General features: G+C 41.1%; 1 protein-coding gene across 1 annotated transcript; it reads right to left on the reverse strand.

Moving 5' to 3' along the window:
• Positions 1-1,624: 1,624 nt before the first annotated feature.
• On the reverse strand, positions 1,625-18,580 carry klhl18 (kelch-like family member 18). The gene is made up of 10 exons (XM_017471448.3): positions 18,375-18,580; positions 12,218-12,348; positions 11,855-11,995; positions 11,559-11,757; positions 8,633-8,793; positions 7,828-7,964; positions 6,908-7,130; positions 6,390-6,494; positions 6,179-6,290; positions 1,625-5,012 (listed from the first exon to the last, which is right to left on the reverse strand). The coding sequence occupies exons 1-10, from the start codon at positions 18,507-18,509 to the stop codon at positions 4,626-4,628; spliced, it is 1,731 nt and encodes a 576-aa protein (XP_017326937.1). The 5' UTR covers positions 18,510-18,580; the 3' UTR covers positions 1,625-4,625.
• Between the last annotated feature and the right edge of the window lie 2,995 nt (positions 18,581-21,575).

Genomic DNA, 21,575 nt, shown 5'->3' on the forward strand with positions numbered 1-21,575 from the left:
TCGTTGTCCTGCTGGAAGTCCACCCACGTCTCATCATTATCCCGGTGGATGGAAGCAGATTCTTCTCAAGAATCCCTGGGTAAAGGGCTCCATTCATCATTCCTTCAGTTATATGAAGTCTGTCAGTACCATGTGATGAGAAACAGCCTCACACCATGATGCTTCCACCTCCACACTTCACTGTTGGTGTAGTGTTTTTAGGATGATGTGCAGTGCCATTTCTTCTCCAGACATGGTGTGTAGTATGACAGACAAAAAGTTCAATTCTGCTCTCGTCTGACCAGACTACACTCTCCCAGTATTTCATAGGCTTGTCCAAATGAGTTGTAGCAAACTGTAAACGAGCTTCCACATGCCTTTTCTTTAGTAATGGAGTCTTGCGGGTGAGCGTGAGCAGTGGAGTGCATTGCCTATTGTTTTCTCTGTGACGATGGCACCTGCTGCCTCCACGTGTTTCTGGAGCTCTTTCCGAGTGGTCCTTGACTCTTGGGCTGCTCTTCTGACTATTCTTCTGACTCCCTGGTCAGAAATCTTGCGAGGAGCTCCTGTGCGTGGCCGGTTGATGGACCGATGTTGCTTCCACTTGTAGATAATGTCCCCAATGCTGCTTATTGGAAGATTCAGAAGTTTTGAAATACGTCTGTATCCGATTCCATCGATATGTTTCTCAACAATAAGGTTGTGAAGGTCTTGGGAGCGCTCTTTACTTTTACCCATCATGAGATGTTTCTTGTGTGACACCTTGGTAACGAAAAGCCTTTTTACAGACCATCAATGTACTAACCCAGCTGATATTAATCTCTACGGATAGGGGGTGTAATTACTTACGGATTTCAGATGGTTCCTTGCCTTGGAGAACTGCTTTTTCTTAGCGTGTTCAATACTCCCCCCCCCCCGTCATTCTTCTTCATTGCACATAACTTTATTTACGGACTTTAATGTTGTGAATTCTTTATATTTCGTGGGAATAGCCTTATTGGAAATATATTTACTGACACAAATTTTGACACGTTCAATACTTATTTCCCCCAACTGTATACACTGTACCAGATCAGAAAGAGTGTTCGTCTTTCTGAACATGATGTAAATATTCTGTAATAAGCTGTATGTGCACCCTTTACCTTTATACGCAACTGCCTCGAAACGCTTTGGTTGTTTTCCTCTCCAAGAAGTCATCACGTCCCGAACTTCAGGCACGGAAGAAGTTTGCTACACAGCGACTGGCAGGAGCTGCAGCCAATCAGTAAGAGACGGTGAGTGAGTAAGAGTCTGATCCTACACTAGGAAAGGAAAAAACATGATGATGCGGTGATGGAGTTTGTTTTTTTCTTGCTGAACAATTAAGGCATGTATTTGTTCTCTAATTTGGTGGGAAACCTCTAAATAATCGATGATAATCAAATGATTGATCTTTGTGGAATTTGTATTTTAAAATTATCTTAAATATTGGTTGAGAATTAATCATCCGGGGCGTCTCATCGCCCTCGACGTGCATCTTATATTTAATTCTGTGTTTTCGCTATAATGGATTCCTTTTCTCCCTTTCGTAAATCCTTACTTTTAGTTTGAGTTTAGTTTTAGTATCGTGTTCGTCGTTAATATCATAGCAATCAAACGAAGGGGAGCCTCTTAGTATTTTAATCTGATTTATTATTACAAACTAAACACTCAATTCAGAACACCAATAATGTTACAAAATAAATTACGTCAACATATATTTCCGTTGCTCTTGGTATAAAGATTTGGGGGCTGGAGGTTTTAATCCTGCCATCTACTGGTCATTTATGATTCGACAACAATTATGGATCCACTCTGTTCAACTGCTGTTCTTAAGTCAAACCCCCGAACATTTAAAATACAGTTTTATTCATTTATTCATCTCTTCCTCTCTCCTTCTGTCGAGCCACACATGATATTATGGAGATGTCAGTGATCCTGAGCCTTTCTGCACTCCGGACCTGCCTGATCCATCCTCATACCCTACCTCTGGATGGAGCGCTAATCAAGTGGAGGATACATTCTGGGAGATCGCTGAGGACGTACCACTTGAAGTACCACGGAAAAGGCTCTGGACCTCATTTCCACATGGACGTTCACGCTGTGGTTGCTGGGACGACGGTTGCAGCGATGTCCTTGGGACCTCAATTACCACATGCAGTTTTACACTCAGGTCTCCTTTAGTGAACGGTGGACTAGTTCAACACACAGACTTCATATAAACACCATAATGAACTTTCCTTTACTTTCACACTATCCGGTGTTACCCAGATGAGGACGGGTTCCCTTCTGAGTCCGCTTCCTCTCAACGTTTCTTCCTCATTTCATCTTAGGGAGAACGTCACCACCATCACCACCGTCTCGCTCAATAGGGATAAACTCATAAAACACACTTAAAATCTCTATCCCGTGTTTATACGTTTCCGTAAAGCTGCTTTGAGACAACGTCCGTCGTTAAAAGCGCCACACAAATAAAACTGAATTATTCTCTGAAATTCGATTTGGTTTGGGTTCGTACTGCACGTGGACGCTATAACTGCAGTCTAGTTTTCATTTACTTGGATATTAATTTCAGTTAACGTCACTGATCGTTTCAGTTTCCTTGGCAGTTTCCGTTAACGATAATAACCTTGGTCATTACTACTCAAGCGTACTACTTAATGTGCGTTATGCGGTTTGGGACACAGCCCTGAATTCTCACTGAACAGTGTGCACTACTTTGTGTAGCTTTAACTACTTGCACCGTTACCCATACACACTTTATACTGTAGTCCTACTTGGGTCCTGGCACGAATACATATAAAAAAAAAAAGACAAATGGCTTGAAAAATGTGTTCATTTAAAAAAAAAAAAAAAAAAAAAAAAAAAAAAACATGATTTATTTAGGACATTTACAAAATGATGTCCATAACGTGAAAAAGACCCACACTTGAGATTTCGGTCCCAGGTTTGGAGATCCTGCAGTTGAAACAAACTGTGTGAGCAGATCGGCCGTCTCCGTCTCTCTCTCTCTCTCTCTCTCTCTCTCTCTCTCTCTCTCTCTCTCTCTCTCTCTCTCTCTCTCTCTCTCTCACACACACACACACACACACACACACACACACACACACACACACACACACACACACACACACACACACACACACACAAAAGCTCTCCCATCTCAAACAGAGGTAGCTAAAAGATGATCAGAAAGACTACAGGTTCACTAGGGCCACGTGTTATAATCCTCTGCTTACATATATATTATACTATACATATACATCTATAAACTTGATTCTCAATGTTAAGATAGATTAACTCAACTATTATGTGCAACATCATAAAAAAATACAAAATAAAAAATCGTGGTCCTGAAATAAAAAAAAAAATGTTTTTTGTTGTTTAAAAAAAAAAAAAAAAAAAAAAAAAAAAGTAGTATAAAAATACTGCACCATGATTGAACGTTACAATACACGATCTAGGATATAGTAAATTCAACATCAATCAAGATCAGCAGAGGAACGGTCAAGAAGAGAGGAAAGGAAGAAATGAAGACATCCAATACTCGAAATTCACAGTCAGTAATCCCAAATTAGGAGTTGTTACTAGTGATTACACAAAGCAGCTGGCTGGGGAAAGGGGGAGGGGACCTGAGTCTGGTGGGCAGGACACATGCTTCTAACTTCCACCACCAGGACTCCACGCCACTGCACACATGACAGACAGGACACTGACGATGCTGGTCGTTAGGCAATTCCACGCCATCGCTTCACTTCTTTTTTTTTTGTTTTTGTTTTTTTGGTATTAAATGCACTGACTTCCATCCACATGAGAGGAGGAACGTAGAGCTATTCAGGAGGTAAGACAGGCCGTCGTTATCGGTCATCACAACCCTTTCCCCTCCACTAGGAGTTTCCATCGTGTCTCGAAACAACGAGCGCTCTTCGGTACGCTCCGAGAAGCGGTAGAGCTCGATCCTATCGTGGTCCAGCATGACCGTGTGGAATATGGCACGTCCGGTGGATGTTTTCTTCGGAACGCTCCGAACAAATGATATCCCAAATAAAATGTGCTATAATAAAAAATAAAATAAAATTAAAAAAAAAAAAAACACATGCTATAAAATCACAAAAAATGTATTCAATGTTAGAAATCCCTATAAATAATGTGTGATTATAGTCTCCCAAATAACATACATTTGCTTGTCAGTGGTTAACTTGTACCATCCTGCATGTCTTAACTATAAGCTTCCAGTTGATGAGGCGATTTTTATCCCTTTATGGCTCACTCATGCACATTTCCCTAACCGAGCACACACTATTACACACGCGAACAGGAACCGAGTGAGCATTTCTTTCTGCATCGTCTCGGTAGAACCTTACGAAAGACAGCCAAGCCCCGAATGAAAGTTTTTTTTGTTTTGTTTTGTTTTTTTTTTACAGATTTGAAACCGTGATGAAAATAAAGACGTTACACCACATCCCCGTCAACGCTGCACCGTGTGTACACTGTGTGTAGGTTTTCTGTAACGTCGCATACGGCCATTCCGACGCGAACGTACGTCAGGACATCAAGTTGCACGAGTGCGTTATGGACGTTCTGCGCTTAGAAAAACGACGTTCGGAAAAATCCTTTTGATTTATTGGCTAGGCTGGTTGCAGAGGTATACAGCCGACCCCGACGCCGCCTTCGTGGCACACCATGGGCGCCATAAACGTCCAGCGGTTAGTCTCTGGGTCGTACATCTCCACCGAGCTGAGGTTGGACTGGCCGTCGTAGCCCCCGACGGCGTACAGATGGCCGCAGTTCGCGACCAGAGAGACTCGACTGCGCCGCGTGTTCATTGCCACCAGATGGCTCCACTGCTCGCTTGCAGAGCTGTACACCTCGGCACCGCTCAGGAAACCAGAGCCGTCGTAGCCGCCCACCACGTAGAGCTGACTGCCCAGAGCCGCTGCACCGTGCCTGCACCTCTTGTTGAGCATGGGGGACAGGGGGTGCCACTGCGCCGTGTGCTGGTTGTAATACTCCACCTAGAGGACAAGAGTAACGACGGTTACACTTTTTACAGCCCCGAATTCAAAATGCAAAAGAATTCAATATACAGGGACAAGGTTTTGCTCTGTCGTTTTGCTCAGTTTTGAAGCACACGGGTCAGTTTCAACCTCTAAGGCTTAGAAATCTAGGTCTGCTACCAGGACCTGTGTTTATCGATCACTATCAAGAACTGTTTCGTCAATTATCAAACACTCGACATAGCTGGGTATCAACTGTGGACAGGAAAAAATTTTAAATAAAAGAAAGGGCATACCAGAACACGTAATCAAAAACTAACACCACCTGGTCATTGGCCACAGATTGTGTGCTGGATGTAGTACTCCATCTACTGGACAGGGGGAGCGAGTACACAAAGGACCATCAAAAGGAGTATCATTCTCTTGCTTTTTTTTTTTAAATGACTTTTTTTTTTAAAATATATATATATATATATATATATATATATATATATATATATATATATATATATATATATATATATATATATATATTTTTAAAAAAAAAGTCATTTAAAAAAAAAAAAGCAAGAGAATGATACTCCTTTTATATATATATATATATATATATTTCAATAAATGACAATGCTGCGTTGCACTGTTGTTTACGTTTGCTTAGTGATCTTTACGTTCTCGGATACGGCGGCGTAACAGCTTACTTCCGGTCGCCGTAGCCGTTCCATTCGCAGCTGCTGCTTAAAGTCCCTATTAGTATCAGCATCATCGTTACGTTTTAAAATCTAAACTCACAAAGGTTTTAAAACACCTTTCCCCCCCCCATTCAAAACACAAGAGCTGCATAAGAAGTCAAATGAAGTTTTAACGAATAGGAAAACGATGCAAAGGGAAACTGTAAACTGTTTACTGTACAATATGTACAATGTGTGCGCCACCGTCAGGTGACACCAGGTGTGTTTATGTTTGGAGAACTCGGCCCAAGCGGAGTTCCCGACTGGGAATCCCGATCTGACCGACAGTTCCATCGCACTTTTCCATGTCGGAAGTTGGGTGTTGGAGCATAAAAATAGACAGACAGTAGATTGTGGACTTCTGACATGTTGACCCCAGGACACAGGACTGAGGAGAGGAGACATTGTGCTTTCATAAGCGATTAATTACGGAACATTTCCAGGCCTCTCACTCACCGTGTTGAAAATCTGCAGACCGTCGTGTCCGCCCGAAACGTATATCCTCCCTTCAAATAACGTCACGCCTGCGGCACTGCGACTCGCGCTCATCTCTGTCACTATTGTCCATCTGGCCAGAGAGAAAACACACACACAAAGTCAAATTTCATTCCAGACTCGTGATCGTTTATCGTGATTATATTAAAGAAACGCAATAAGCCACGCCCACCTGTCCGTTTCTGTAGAATAGCACTCCACTGAATTGAGTGAGGACTTGCCATCGTAGCCACCACAGACGTATATGTGTCCGTCGACTACCACCGTTCCCATTGCGCTTTACACAGAGAGAAAGGACTAGTAAACTACTCGTCTTCTCCAAAAACTTTGCAGCATATTGTTATGGGAAAATAAATCAACAAATCACCACATGACCAAAAGTGTTTTATTCCCAGTCTCCATCATGGCCAGGATAAAATGCTTACTGAAGATGAATGAAGGATGGTTATTCTTTATATTTCTGGATTTCTTGAGTTAATACTGGTGAAAATTTCATGTGAATAGCCTCATTGCAAATATATTTACTGGAAAAAAAAAATGTTGATGCGTTTGATACTTATTTCCCGCACTATATGTAAACGCGGCTTTTATTCTGGATCATGAAGACTACTGGTATGAAAAACAAAAACAAACAATAATAATTTAAAAAAAAACCCTCCTCTGTGTGAAACAAAATGGCACTGTCTCTACCTGCGTTGACTGTTCATGCTGGCTACTTTACTCCACGTGTCCGTTTCTGGGTTGTAGACTTCGACTGTGCTGAGCCGAGACTGGCCGTCGTAGCCCCCAATAGCATACAGTAGCCCGTTGACCACAGCCACGCCCACTCGACTCCGCGCCGTGCTCATTTGCTGACAGCGTTCCCAACAGTTACCAATTGGATCAAATACTTCCACGACGTTTAACGAGTCACCTGGACATAAAACACAGAGTTACAGGAACTCTAATCTCTGTAGTTGTAGTCTCTGATTACTTTATATTCGGGCTGGGTGTTGCGACTAATTTGGCGATTCGATTCAATATCGATTCGTTATCAATATTTCATTTAAAAATCTTAGTTTTGCAGACATGGAATCCATATTTTAATATAAATTCTGCTAACTGAAACCTTCCTACTTGGCTATATTACTGATACACACATTTACAGTAACAAAAGGGCCCACACAATGTATGTTTAATTTACTCTTTAACTTTGAGTAAAATTGTAACAAGAAATAATAAATATGTGCACACAAGGTAAGCACAAACTGCACACTGCTGTAAAATAATTAAAACGTTGTAAATGTGCAACAGTGAAATTCGTCAACAACTTAAAAGATGTTTAAAAAAGTAAAACCATTTTCAAAATTCAAAACATGAAAGATGGCGACATCTGCAGGACGAGAGGTGAACTACAGATAATATTCATTCCTCTCAATTAAATTGAAGATCAATTAAAATCGGAGAATCGATTATTTTATTTATTTATTTATTTTTACCCAGCCCTACTTTATACACATATAAATCTGTTTAAATGGAATTTAGTCTTGGCTCCATGAAACTGGGTCATAATGATGGAGCAAAAAAACATGAGATTAAACAGTATAAAAATTCTTCTTTTAGGAAAGCACCTGCACTGTTGAGTCCTCCGACTGCATAGATTAACCCGGCGATGGACGTGCAGCATCTTTGCCGTGTCTTATAGGCAGGCAGGTGCGGCCGGCGCTCTGGCATTAGATGATAATCCTTTGCCTCATCTACCAGATCCCTGTTGGAAGAGAAGCCAAATTTAAACGACTTGCAACATTACACATCTTGTAGGGCAGGTTGTTCCAGATGTGCCTCCGATTCTGGGTAACGGAAGATACAATGAAACAACCAAGATTCAATTTCTTCATCTAACTGTTTAAATAAACAAATTCGTTATCCAAGTTCATACCCAATCGGTCAACCAAAGAAAATGAAAATTTCTTCTGTTACCTCCAGTTCTACAAATGGTTCTTATTATGAGAAATGATATAGGTTGCAAAACAAAAAAAGCACCATCCAATAACTAGTGTCAAAGCACTTGGGGCTCCATGCTATTTATAGCAAGCAGTGTTCGCTCGCTAGCTAAAATGCTTAGAACCTGAAATGAAACTTTCCCGGTTACCATGACAACTGGATGCAACCAAATGCACTATTGCTATACCAGAATAGTTTACCAGAGTTTTACAGACACAGGAACTTCCTTGTTTACTCAAACGATCTGATCCATTATTTATTTATCCCCCCTCCATCATAAGTGAGCATAAACTGCTAGTGATATTTAGGATAGCATTTTTGGATCATTTTTGGCAGGTTTCCTTATGCACCTACTGAACGTTTCCATGAGACACCTGGACGGAAACAGTGGAGTTAAAGCAGTCTGTAGGTGACGAGTACACAGTGGCAGACCTGCATTTGTGGCAGCAGCGCACCAGCTCGTCCTGTTGGACGCGATCAGCCAGGAACTGGGGTCGGCACAGGGGCAGTCGGGTCTTGGAAAGCAGCTCGGGCAGGCAGGACTGGCGGTCTTCTCTCTGATGCCTCACCCACGCAAGAACGGCCTCGAACACCTACACCAAGCAAGCGCAGTCGTGGTGAGAGATGTGCACGTGCTCCTCATCGTGTGCAAACTATAATTTTAATATTTTAAAAATGTGAAATTTCCTTCTAAACTTTTTTCACACATGGGGAAAAGCACAAGCCGAGCCAGAACTATTCAAAAAAAAAAAAACAAACAACGCCACTGTAGCTCAGAACTCTTTATACCACGGCACTATAGAACGCTTAATTCTGATTGGTCAGGAGATCGGTCAAAGCTTTTAGAATGATTCAATTCGCCGTGTTCGTTCTAATACGTTATCGTTTTATATATTAACAACTTACACGGGGGCTTGTATAGTGAACTGAAGAGGTGTTTATATAGTACATCTTCCAAAGAGGTCTCCAGCTTCAGCACTATATAACCGTCTGAGATAAAGCTGTAACGTTAAGGGTTTTTTTTTTCCCCTGACGTTGGGAAATTCTTCAGGATGGACTTTGTAGTTTCTCTGTAACGGGACAAACTACACTTTTATCAAGGCTAGAAGGGGAGGGCCTGTTTATAGCGGTTATACCATGAGCGAGAACAACTTGTTTCGGTGATCATTCCATGATATTAAAGTAATAATGTCATTATTTACTTAATAATAAATCAGAAGCATTTTACATGTACATACACACACACACGTATTTATATATATAAGAAATTGCTGTGGTATAAGAGAAATAAAAAACACCATGTGGACATGTTGCTATAGGAACATAATGAACTTTGGGGGAACAAGTTGGGTTATATCACACCGTACTGTCCTTGATTATTTTCCTAGAATAGTACACCACCATCCTTACATAATACAAGGTTATTTAATCTTTTCAGCTTGGTGACAGCATCGAATATGAACACGAATAGGAATGACACAAAAAGAGAATATAATGGTACGCCATAAGAAGACACATACTATCTACATCATTATATTATATTATATTATATTATATATATATATATATATATATATATATATATATATATATATATATATATATATATATATATATATATATATATATACATACACACACATATACATACACACACAAAATAGAGATATATTTATATATAACTCTGCTACATTCACAGCTGCATGTCTGTAACAAACACAGTCATGAAAAAAAATTATTATTTTTAAATACACCCCATGGAAATTGTTGGCTTTTTTTTTTTTTTTTTTTTTACATTTTTGGACAAGCAAACATTTGATCCTCTTTGAAACAGTGCCTATTAATAAAGGTGATGCACTCACCTCATCAGATGACATAAAATGTATAATTTGTAGTAATTTTCACAATTTAAATTAACAACAAAAAAAAAACAACAGATCAATCACATGGAAAAAGTAAGTACACCCCTACATTTCACACATTTTCAAATCGATTTCATCGAATCAATCATTTTCAAATCAGGTGTTGAAGATTGGGTTCCAGTGATTAGAACCTGCTTATGGAGTGCAGGTGGAAGCGGTCTTATTTATACCCCTCTCATATCTAGTGTGTGGTGTTCTCTTTGTTATTGAGGTGTGTGGTGTCATCATGTCAAGATCTAAAAGTTCTGTAAGGCCTTCTGAAAAAAGGTTGTGGATGCCTATGAGTCTGGCAAGGTATTTAAAAAGATCTCCAGACTACCTGAAACACATCATTCCACTGTAAGAAAAATCATCGACAAATAGTGCAGATTTCCAACGACTGCCGATTTCTCCACGACTGTCCGTCCCAGTAAATTCAGCCCAAGAGCAGACCATCTGATGCAAAAAGAAGTCTCCAAGAAGCCCAAAATTTCATCACAGGATCTGTTAGCAAGTCCTGAAACTGTTGGTGTCAAAGTGCATGATTCTACAATCAGAAAGAGATTGCACATTTGCAATTTGACCTGCATGGGGGGGCTTTTTGGAATAACGTACACTGGGCAGACGAATCAAAGATAGAGTTGTTCGGCCACAGTAACAGCAGACATGTTTGGCGCAGACCAAAGACAGTTTTTCAGGAGAAGCACCTCATACCAACTGTGAAGCACGGTGGTGGTAATGTTATGGTTTGGGGTTGCTTCGCTGCTTCAGGGACTGGACAGTTTGCGTTCATTGATTCAACTATGAATTCTGCATCACATCAAAGAGTGCTTGAAGATAATCTGAGGCCATCTGTCCGAAAGTTGAAGTTGGACCGAACGTGAACTTTTCAACAGGATAATGATCCTAAGCACACGAGCGAAAGAGAAAATGGTGGGTTATGGAATTGCCTAGTCAAAGCCTGGATTTGAATCCCAATTAAAGTGTTGGTGTGGGAAATGTTGTTGTTGGGGGTTATAGTTGAAACAGGCAGTACATGCAAGAAAACCCTCAAACATCTTGCAGTGGAAAGAATATTGCATGGAAGAGTGGTCAAAAACTCCAGCAAGCCTGGCGGACGAATATGCAAAACGCAAAACTAGCTACTGAGGCCAAGGGTGCACTTACTCTTCCCACAAGAATATCACATCTATTGATGTTTCTCTTGAAAAAAAAAAAAAAAACGATAGACAAAGCTAATTTCCCTTGTGGTTTTGTTCAAGTATATCAACTTTATTAATTCGCACTGTTTCAAAGATGATTAAATGTTTGCTTGGCCAAATATGTAATAAATAAATAAATAAATAAATAAATAATTAAAAAAAAGAGCCAACAATTTCCATGGGGTGTACTTATTTTTTTTTTCTTCCCCCCCACATGACTGTAGCGTACAATATTTCCAATTCTAAAAGTCAGACCTGCTCCTCAGCCTTGACATTGAGCTCATCACAGCCGACCAGCTCGAGCACCTCGTCGGGCCGCAGGCTCAGAAACTCCTCGGACACAGAAACCTCCACGAAGTGCTGATGCACGAAGCTGTTGGCGGCGTCATACAGCGTCGTGCACATCATGGTCTCGGCGAACTGCCGCACACCCAGGCAGTTCTTTGGATGCAACCTGGGATCACAGGGGGAGAATCCGGTTTGTCTAGGAACATGCAGTTGATCTAATGGACGTAAATGTTGTGTTTTGCGGCGTGGAGGCTGTGCAGTACCTCTCCTGAAGGAAAGAGCAGCAGGCATCTTTAACATTCTGCAGCTGCAGGAAACTGGCGCCTATCAGGAGCGCTTGAACGTTCTGCTGGTCTATGGCTATGTGTCCGTTATACGCAAAATTGATGAGCGCCTCTAGAGCACTTTGAAGGGAAATGAAAACACACACATCATTGTACTGTCAGCTTTATGAATGACTACACTGTGCTTTATCACCATCTGATAGTGTTTCCTGTACGGCTTTAATCGTCTTGGGGGTTTCCAGATGCAAATAAAAAGTCATTTATAGACCAAAACAGATGTGCAAAGGGGAAGGAAAAGAAAAAATAAATAAAAAAAGTTTCCTCCAGTTTTACAACGGTTACCTGGGATCCATGCCTTGCATGACGATCTCATCCTGTTTGCACTCGACCATGTCATTGGTGAACATGGCGTGGAAGTAGGGAATGGAAGCAGCCAGAACAATCCGGTGGGCACTAAACTTATGCTCTCCCACCTACAACACACACACACACACACCAGAAACACACACGCTGCTTATTACAACGTTATATACACATACATATATACGGTGCCCTCCACTAATATTGGCACCCTTAATAAATATGAGCAAAGAAGGCTGTGAGAAATTGTCTGTATTGTTTAACCTTCTGATCTTTTGTTTAAAAAAATTCACAGAAATGCTCTGCTCTCGTGGATATCAAACAATTGCTAACACAACACAGGTTTACCAAAAATATATATATATTAAATATAGGTGTGCAACAATTATTGACACCCTTGTAGTCAATACTTTGTGCTACCTCCTTTTGCCGAGATAACAGCTCTGAGTCTTCTCCTATAACGCCTGATGAGGTTGGAGAATACATGGCGAGGCATCTGAGAGCGTTCCTCCATACAGAATCTCTCCAGATCCTTCACATCTCGAGGTCCACGCTGGTGGAGTCTCCTCTTCAGTTCACCGCACAGGTTTTCTATGGGGTTCAGGTCAGGGGACTGGGATGGTCATGGCAGGAGCTTGATTTTGTGGTCAGTAAAACATTTCTGTGTTGATTTTGATGATGTTTTGGAACATTGTCCTGCTGGAAGATCCGACCACGGCCCCTTTGAATCTTTCTGTCAGAGGCGGTCAGGTCTACATTTAATATCTGTTCATATTTGATGGAGTCCATGATGCCATGTATCCTAACAACATGTCCAGGTCCTCTGGCAGAAAAACAGCCCCAAAACATTAAAGACCCTCCTCCATATTTAACCGTGGGCATGAGGTACTTTTCCATACGGCTACCTCTCTGTGTGCTCCAAAACCACCTCTGTGTTTATTACCAAAAAGCTCTATTCTGGTTTCATCTGACCGTAGAACCCGATCCCATTTGCAGTTCCAGTAGTGTCGGCACACTGAAGACGCTCGAGTTTGTTTTTGGATGAGAGTAGAGGCTTTTTTCCTGAAACCCTTCCAAACAGCTTGTGGTGATGTCGGTGACTTCAGATTGTAGTTTTGGAGACATTCTGACCCCAAGACACAACTAACTTCTGCAATTCTCCAGCTGTGATCCTTGGAGATGTTTTATCCACTGGAACCGTCCTCTTCACAGTGTGTTGAGACGATATAGACACACGTCCTCTTCCAGGTCGATTCATAACATTTCCAGTTGACTGGAACTTCTTAATTATTGCCATGATGGTGGAAACGGGCATCTTCAATGCTTGTGCTATTTTCTTATATCCACTTCCCATTGTGTGAAGCTCAACAACCTTTTGCCGCACATCACAGCTATATTCCTTGATCTTACCTATTGTTATGAATGACTAAGGGAATTTAGCCTGTGTGTTACTTCAGGAAGTCATGGATGAACAATTTCCTGTTCCTAGTCACCCAGGTATACTAAAAATATATATATACACACACACACACACACACACACACACACACACATCAATGCGAATATACTTCAAATATATTTTTCTCATACAAATTCATAGGGGTGCCAATAATTGAGACACCTATATTTAATATTAACCTGTGTTGTGTTTGCAATTGTTTGATATCCATGAGAGCAGAGCATTTCTGTGAATTTTTTTTAACAAAAGATCAGAAGTTTAAACAATAAAGGCGATTTTTCTTTGCTCATATTTACCAAGGATGCCAATATCAGTGCAGGGCACTGTACACGCCTACATACACACACCATTTACTCCTTCTAGGGTATCTCCTCTGTTTACTCCTCCTCCGTTTTTTTTTCCCTACGTTTCTTTCGCATGTTTTATACAATATGGTAGATATAATCCTGAATCTCAAGAGATCACATGAAAGAACCAAGTGTAACCAAACTCAAAGAATGCCTCGTATTACAAAAAATTAATCAGTTGTGTTAATGTTTATCTTAAGACCACTTGAGTTCAAACATTTATAGCATTTAGTTCTTCCTAGGTGGCATGGCACAACAATTAACGCCAACCATTTAGGGATTTTTACATTTACATGTATTCACTTGGCAGATGCAGAACAGCAGATTTTTGGAAATGCTGAACGGGTATCAGGTAAGATTCACAGACGACATGGTGGCTTAGTGATTAGCGTGTTTGCCTCGCACCTCCGAGGTTGAGGGGTCAAATCTTGCCTCCACCCTGTGTGCGTGGAGTTTGCGTGTTCTCCCCGTACTCCCTGAAAGAACCCGGTTTCCTCACGCGTCGTAGGTTGGCGTTTCCAGTTTCTAAATTGTCCGTGGTGTGAATGTGTACGCGTTTGTGCCCTGTGATGCGTTCGCACCCAGACCAGATGTCCCCCGCCTTCCTAAAGTAGGCTCCAAGTCCCCCCACGAAGAAGAAGAAGCAGGATGGATGGAAATTGCTCCACTCATTTAATCCACCGATTTAATCCACTGATTTAATCCACTGATTTAATCCACTTAATCCGTTCAGTTTAATAAAGCCTCACTCTCCTGTCTCCTCTCAGTGGCTCGGTTCACTCATACGAAAGACTGATGAGGGTTGTTTGGGTTTTATTTCAATATTCTCTAGCGTTGGTTTGAATGTGTGGTGATCAGAACACAGACAGGGAATCTAGCGACTTTTTAAATATCAGCAGTACTGTCCTGCAAGCGCGAGGTCCCGCTTTCCCGCTGCACTCGCACCTCTCTCTGCGTCCGCTCCGTTCGGCGAGGGGCCGAGAGACGGAGATGTAACGACGTCGTGGATAACGAGACGCGCCCTCCGTCCGCATTTACATCGTTCTTACGCGAGCGTTTTTAGAACGCGAGACGAATGTAACGCGGCACGTTTTACACGTAAAATAGTCCACGTTATTACAGCTAGTTCTCTCGTTCAAAGTAGTTCTAGTGTTCAGAAACATTTTAGAGCATTCATCTTCCATACCGGTCCGTTACATAGCTTTAGAAAAGTCATAAAAGTTATGAAACGTAATTTTTTGTAAAGTACAAAAATCTATCCATCAAAACAGATTATAGATTAGGTTATATATAGATAGATTTTATATAGAATAGATAGATGATCATTATACCTGGTCTCCAATATGGGGGGGGGGGGCGTGCCACATGATAGGGGAGGCCTGGGGGGGCTTTAGTTACAGATGGTTGAGAACCTCTGCTCTAGAGTGCTAGCTCTAACTCGTAGCTCTCTCCTGTTCTACAACCAATATCTTCCACCCGGTTCTGGTCAGTTGATGGACTCCTCGTATTGAACTCCGCCTCACACGCCGCTTTTATAAAAACGCCCACCAGATGAAAGTGTGTAAATATTCACGTTAACCTTTTTACATTATAAAATAAAATCCAAGACCGCACACACACACACACACACAGGCTTTAACGCACATACTCGAGAGTAAAGCCTCAGATCTGGGTGATTTGCATAATCCCGGCCCCTGGTGCGCAGGAACAGCAAGGTCATGGAACCGGTCAGGTGAGAGACACACTGACAGGATTAATCAACATACAGCTTATTAAAGAGGCTGTGGATGCAGTAGGACAGACACAGCTGGAACAAACAGTTGAGGGTAGTTTTAATCCGATGTTAATCATAAAGCAGATTAGCGTAAGGACACGGTGTCGGACACATCGTCCGGGAAGTCAGAAACATACGAGCAGATCTCGACACAGTTTCCAACCAAATTCATTTCCTAAGCAAAGAATCAGGGCTTGGGCTAAACAAAGCGGGGGATCATGAGGATCATGTGATCAGAATGACGAGCACTCTCATGCTTACAATAAGTTTATGGAGGAACCTTTCGTTTAACCGCGGCGAAATAAAACGGCGTACAAGCACGAGCAGACGATGTTAAACACGGGCAAGGTCAAGATCTGACTCGCTTCGCTCTCACCGCAGCACGTCGTGACCTACACGGGCCTGGAAAACACCCAGCAGTTGGCGCGATAGCGTTACGAAAACGTGAAATATATTATATGTATATATATATATATATATATATTTCACCCATTTCCAAACGATGTTGAAACGTTTTTCCTTTTGGGACGATTTCTACAGACGACCCGTGATCGTTTTACGACACAGCTGTTTTATAGTTCTGTTTAACATGATGGAACGGCAGTGTGACAAGTCAGTTCCCGTTAATCATTTGCATTACAGCCGCTATAAAGATAAATTATTCATTCTCTCTCTCTCTCTCTCTCTCTCTCTCTCTCTCTCTCGACGTTGATAAGACCAAAAAAAAACGTGGCTTTTCCTGTTACCGAGAAAGCTTGAAAGAGTCTATGGTGTAAAACTGACAGTAAAATTTTTAAATAAATACGTCTCCTAATAGAAAACGTCACCATGTTAACGATTATATATTTTTCACATAAAAAAATAAATAATCTGTTTATTATTAGTCTTGGATTATTTGTATTACGTGGAGCACCTACCAAAGAAGTCCTGTGAACGAGCCGTTATTATAGGAACGACGTCTAACCTATCGGAATGAGCGAGCGTAGCAAACTCTTGTAGAAATGAACCGACAGTCTCGGACCAATCAGAATGAAGCATTCATCAGCGCTGGGGTGCGAGTGATTTTTAAAACCGGTTCGTCGACTTTCTAGGAAACTCGAAGAAGCAGCCTTTATTTGTCACATATACAGTACATTACTTGACCGTGAAAATGTTTATCATCGTATATATCCCAGCTTGTTAGAAAGCTGGTCTCGGAGCTTGGGGTCAGCCATGTTACACTGCCTATATTTACATGGACAGCAATAAGACAATATTCTGATTAAGGTGTTTACATGAGTGGCTTTTAGAATACTCCTTTCATGTTCAGGTTTTACATGTTATAGAAGATAGATGGATTAACGTCACACGTCATTACGTCCCCACCAGAATTTCACGTATCGACACACGGTTGGTCTTGGTTACGGAACCGTATACAGTTTCGGGTGTTTCATTTTTAATTTTTACGAACGCTTCAAGTGCAGTTAATTATTCGTCAGCCGGTTTGGTGACGTAATGACGTGTGACGTTAATCCATCTACGTTCTATAACACATGTAAAACGTGAACATGAAAGGAGTATTCTAACAGCGACTCATGTGAACACCTTAATCAGAATACCGTCTCATTCAGAATAAGGTCGAGGATTAGATTACTGCTGTCCGTGTAAACGCGGTCTATATCGCACTTCGATGGCGCTTCGTATTCCTAAAACAGGAATACCACCACGTGTCTTAATTCGCTTTGTGTTTACTTCGAGTATGACTTTAATCAGATTAAGGATGGTCAATAATCTCTTACATGCTAGTTTCTCAATTAGAGTATCGCCTAAATATTGTCATCCAGACGGGTGCTCAAGTAGTGATGACATTTTATGTCAAGCTAATGTAGATCTAATACTGTGATGTACCGAAACTCGTGATATCACAGTGTGTTCTTCCTCAAGAGCTTTTCACTTCTAAATATCGAAACGTAAATAAACCAGTAAAAAACACAAAAGGTGTACACCGGCTTTCAAATATAAGACCGATTTCAATTGTAGGATGTTTTTTTTTTTTTAAGATATAAAAGCATTAGTACTGTGTTGTTTACAGGAATGACAGCCGATCATGTCTGAGGTGATAATCTGATTTTAATCCAGCATCAGGAACATCTGATCTGCACATCCGGTTTCCTTTTTACACTTTAAACAACACAAACAGTCTGATTTCTATTCCAGATCATCAGTCGACCTGAACATTTAAAACAAAAAGCACTAATCTAATCTGAAAGCTAAAGATTTACCCCGCTGTTAGCGCTGTGTGTGTGTGTGTTAGCAGTGTGGGGAGCATTATTAGCCAGAGCTAAGCTAGCAGGATGAACCCATGACCCCAGAAACGACCCGTATATCTTTCTCATCATTTTTACCAACGTGCATTTCTTACATAATGAGCCTCAAAGCTCGACGTGTTTCTCTCTCAGTCTTTCACGGCTGTCTCTCGGCTTCGGTCTCTCCCATGCTGACAAGCGCGTCCTGTTAGCTTAGCATAGCCGTGGAATTTAGCAAGAGCGCAAGGAAAGGCGCACAACACTGTTTTCGTACCTTGAGGGTAACATCACAGAGCTTCCCCTGACGCCGGATCTCCTCCATGACCGAATAACCACGAGCTGGTAAATCGTGGACGGAGAAATGCATCAAATCTTCCAGTTCCTCAGATATCATGTCACCCATCGTCATTGAAGAAAGGGAAAACTAAATTTTCAACAACGCGAGCGCGAGTCCTTTTAGAACTTCGCGGGACACCGTAGTCAGTTTGAGCATGAAGTAGCCGGTGGAGCTGAATTACAGCCTCATGGAGGCATGGGCGGTGTCACTGTAGGCAAATCTAACCACATCTGTTCTCTTTCGCATAAACACAAACAACAACAGTCTTGGTTTTTTTTTAATCTGGAATAATTAAATATCTAAATCTGAGATACACTACAGTGTCCTCTCCTCTTCTTCTTCTTCTTCTTCTTCTTCTTTATAGTTCCTCTGGATCATTGGTGCACTTTGTGCTGCAGGGATTAAACTCGCCTCCATCGGTGTCTTTCACCAGCAGGGATTATTAGATTATATTCCCAAATAAAAGGATTAATCAGAGTTCTTAAAGGAGCACCACATATCCTATATTTGAGTGACATCTAAACCAGGCTACAATTTAAAAAAAAAAAAATTTTTAAACAAACAGATGCTTTACTGATGCTTCACTGATCATTTCAGACTTCCTGTAGATATCCAGGGACCTTTTTATCTGTCAAATCAATTCCACACACACACACACACACTTAGTACAGATTTATTTTTACGTACACAAGCCAAATGTTTGAACCAAATAGGTTTGAGCAAGGCTGGTTCTGTTGTTTTCACTATACATCGGAGACATTTGGGTTGAATATGAGACGACGGATCAGAATTTCAGCTTGCATTTCCTTATATTTACATCTAGATGTGTTAAACATCTTAGAACACGGCACCTTTTGTTCGAACCCACACATTTCCCGGGTGCGCTGTGTTAGATTTATTGTTTAAAGAACGAATAGCTCAGAAGGTCTGCGCTTGGTTTGAGCCCCAGCTTTCGCCTGTGTAGACTGCATTTGTTGTTTAAAAAAAAAAAAAGGATAAACGAATAGGAACACCAGAGAGCTGTCTGTTTGTGGGAGAAAAGCAAACCATTTTGAAGCTGAGAAAAGGGGGAAATCTATCGGAGCTATTGCACAAGCATTGGGCAGAGCCAGTACAACAATTTGGAATGTCCTGAAGAAGGTAGAAACCACTGGTGTACTAACAAACAGACATAGAACAGGTTAGACACGGAAAACAACAGCAGTTGATGGCAGAAACACTGAGCGCTTTGAAGAAAAACCCAAAAACGGCAGTCAGTGACATCACCAACAACCTACACAGGACAGGGGTGAAGGTATCACAGTCCAGCATTCAACAAAGACTTCAACAATGAGAGCAGTAATATAGAGGCCATACAACAAGATGCAAACCATTTATCAGCAGTAAGAATTAGAAAGCCAGATTGGAATTTGCAAAGAAATACAGAGATGAGCCACAAAAGTTCTGGAACCAAGAGTAACCTCTATCAAAGTGATGAGAAAAAAAAGATCTGCTCATGATCCAAAACATACACGCTCATGTGTGAAACACGGTGGAGGTAGTGTCATGGCTTGGACTTGCATGGCTACATCTGGAACATTCTCACTAATCTTTATTGATGATGTAACTCATGATGGTAGCAGCAGAATGAATTCAGAAGTTTACAGAAACAATCTGTTTTCCCAATTTACAGAGAAACGCATCCAATCTAATTGGTAGGAATTTCATCATGCAGCAAGACTCAAAACAAACTGTCAACACAAGAAATGACCTTATCAGTGGGCTAAAGTGGAAGGTTTTAGACTGGCCAAGTCACCTCCTGAAGAGGAGACTAAAGGGAGAAAACCCCCCAAAACATACAACAACTGAAAGAAGCTGCAGTACAATCGTGGGAATGCATCACAAGAGAAAAATGCAACCGTTTGGTGATGTCAGTGGGTCACTGGCTTGATGCAATTATTGGAAACAAGGGATATGCAACCAAATATTAAGTTTTATTTACTTTTATTTACATTAAAACTATCTGTTCCTATAGTTTTGCTCTTCTAAAAATTGGGTGTTCTGCCACCAAAGGTGCCATCTTTTAAGTTGCTTATCATATCTAGATTTTATGTACACAGACCATGTATTCAAATACTAGGTTAATTATTTACTATTATATATATATATACTCAGCAAAAAATAAATGTCCTCTCACATTCAACTGCTTATATCCAGCAAATTTCTTAACATGTGTAAATATTTGTATAAACATAAAAAGATTCAACATCTGAGACATAACATGAAGAAGTTTCACAGACGTTTGAGGAACAGAAATGGAATAATGAGTCCCTGAACAAGGGGGGGGGGGGTGTCAATATTAAAAGTAACAGTCAGTATCTGGTGTCCTCCAGCTGCTTTAAGTCCTACAGTACATCTCATCCTCATGGACCGCACCAGATGTGTTAGTTCTTGCTGTGAGACGTTCCCTCAATCTTCCACCAAGGCATTCGCAAGTTCTTGATCACATCTGGGGGGACATATGTTTACACGTGGTTTACCACTGCGAGGACGATCAGCTGTCCTTCCTGTCTCCCTGTAGCACCGTCTTAGGCGTCTTACATTACAGACATTGCAGTTTATTGCTCTGGACACATCTGCAGTCCTCATGCCTCCCTGCAGTAGGTCTATGGCATGTTCACGCAGGTGAGCAGGAACCCTAGACACCTTTCTTCTGGTGTTTTTCAGAGTCAGTAGAAAAGTCTCTTTAGTGTCCTAAGCTATTGTAACTGTAACCTTAATTGCCTACCACCTGTACACTGTTCGTGTCCATAGGTGCATATGTATACATATATACATATGTGAACAGTCATGTGAAAAAATAAGTACACCCTATGGAAATCCTCTCTGAAACAATGCCTGTTTCGCCTGTGCCTGTGCATCACCTAAAGGTGATGCACTCTATCAAATGACACATAAAATTTACATTTTGTAGTAATTTTCAATTTAAATTAACAAAAAATCAGATTAGTCACATGAAAAAGTAAGTACACCCCTACATTTCACACACCTTCAAATCCATAAAATTAAAATCAGGTGTTGAAGATTGGGTTCCAGTGATTAGAACCTGCTCATGGAGTGCAGGTGGAAGCGGTCTTATTTATACCCCACTCATATCTA

The sequence above is a fragment of the Ictalurus punctatus genome, chromosome 7 (assembly GCF_001660625.3).
Source record: "Ictalurus punctatus breed USDA103 chromosome 7, Coco_2.0, whole genome shotgun sequence".
Taxonomy (NCBI): Eukaryota; Metazoa; Chordata; class Actinopteri; order Siluriformes; family Ictaluridae; genus Ictalurus; species Ictalurus punctatus.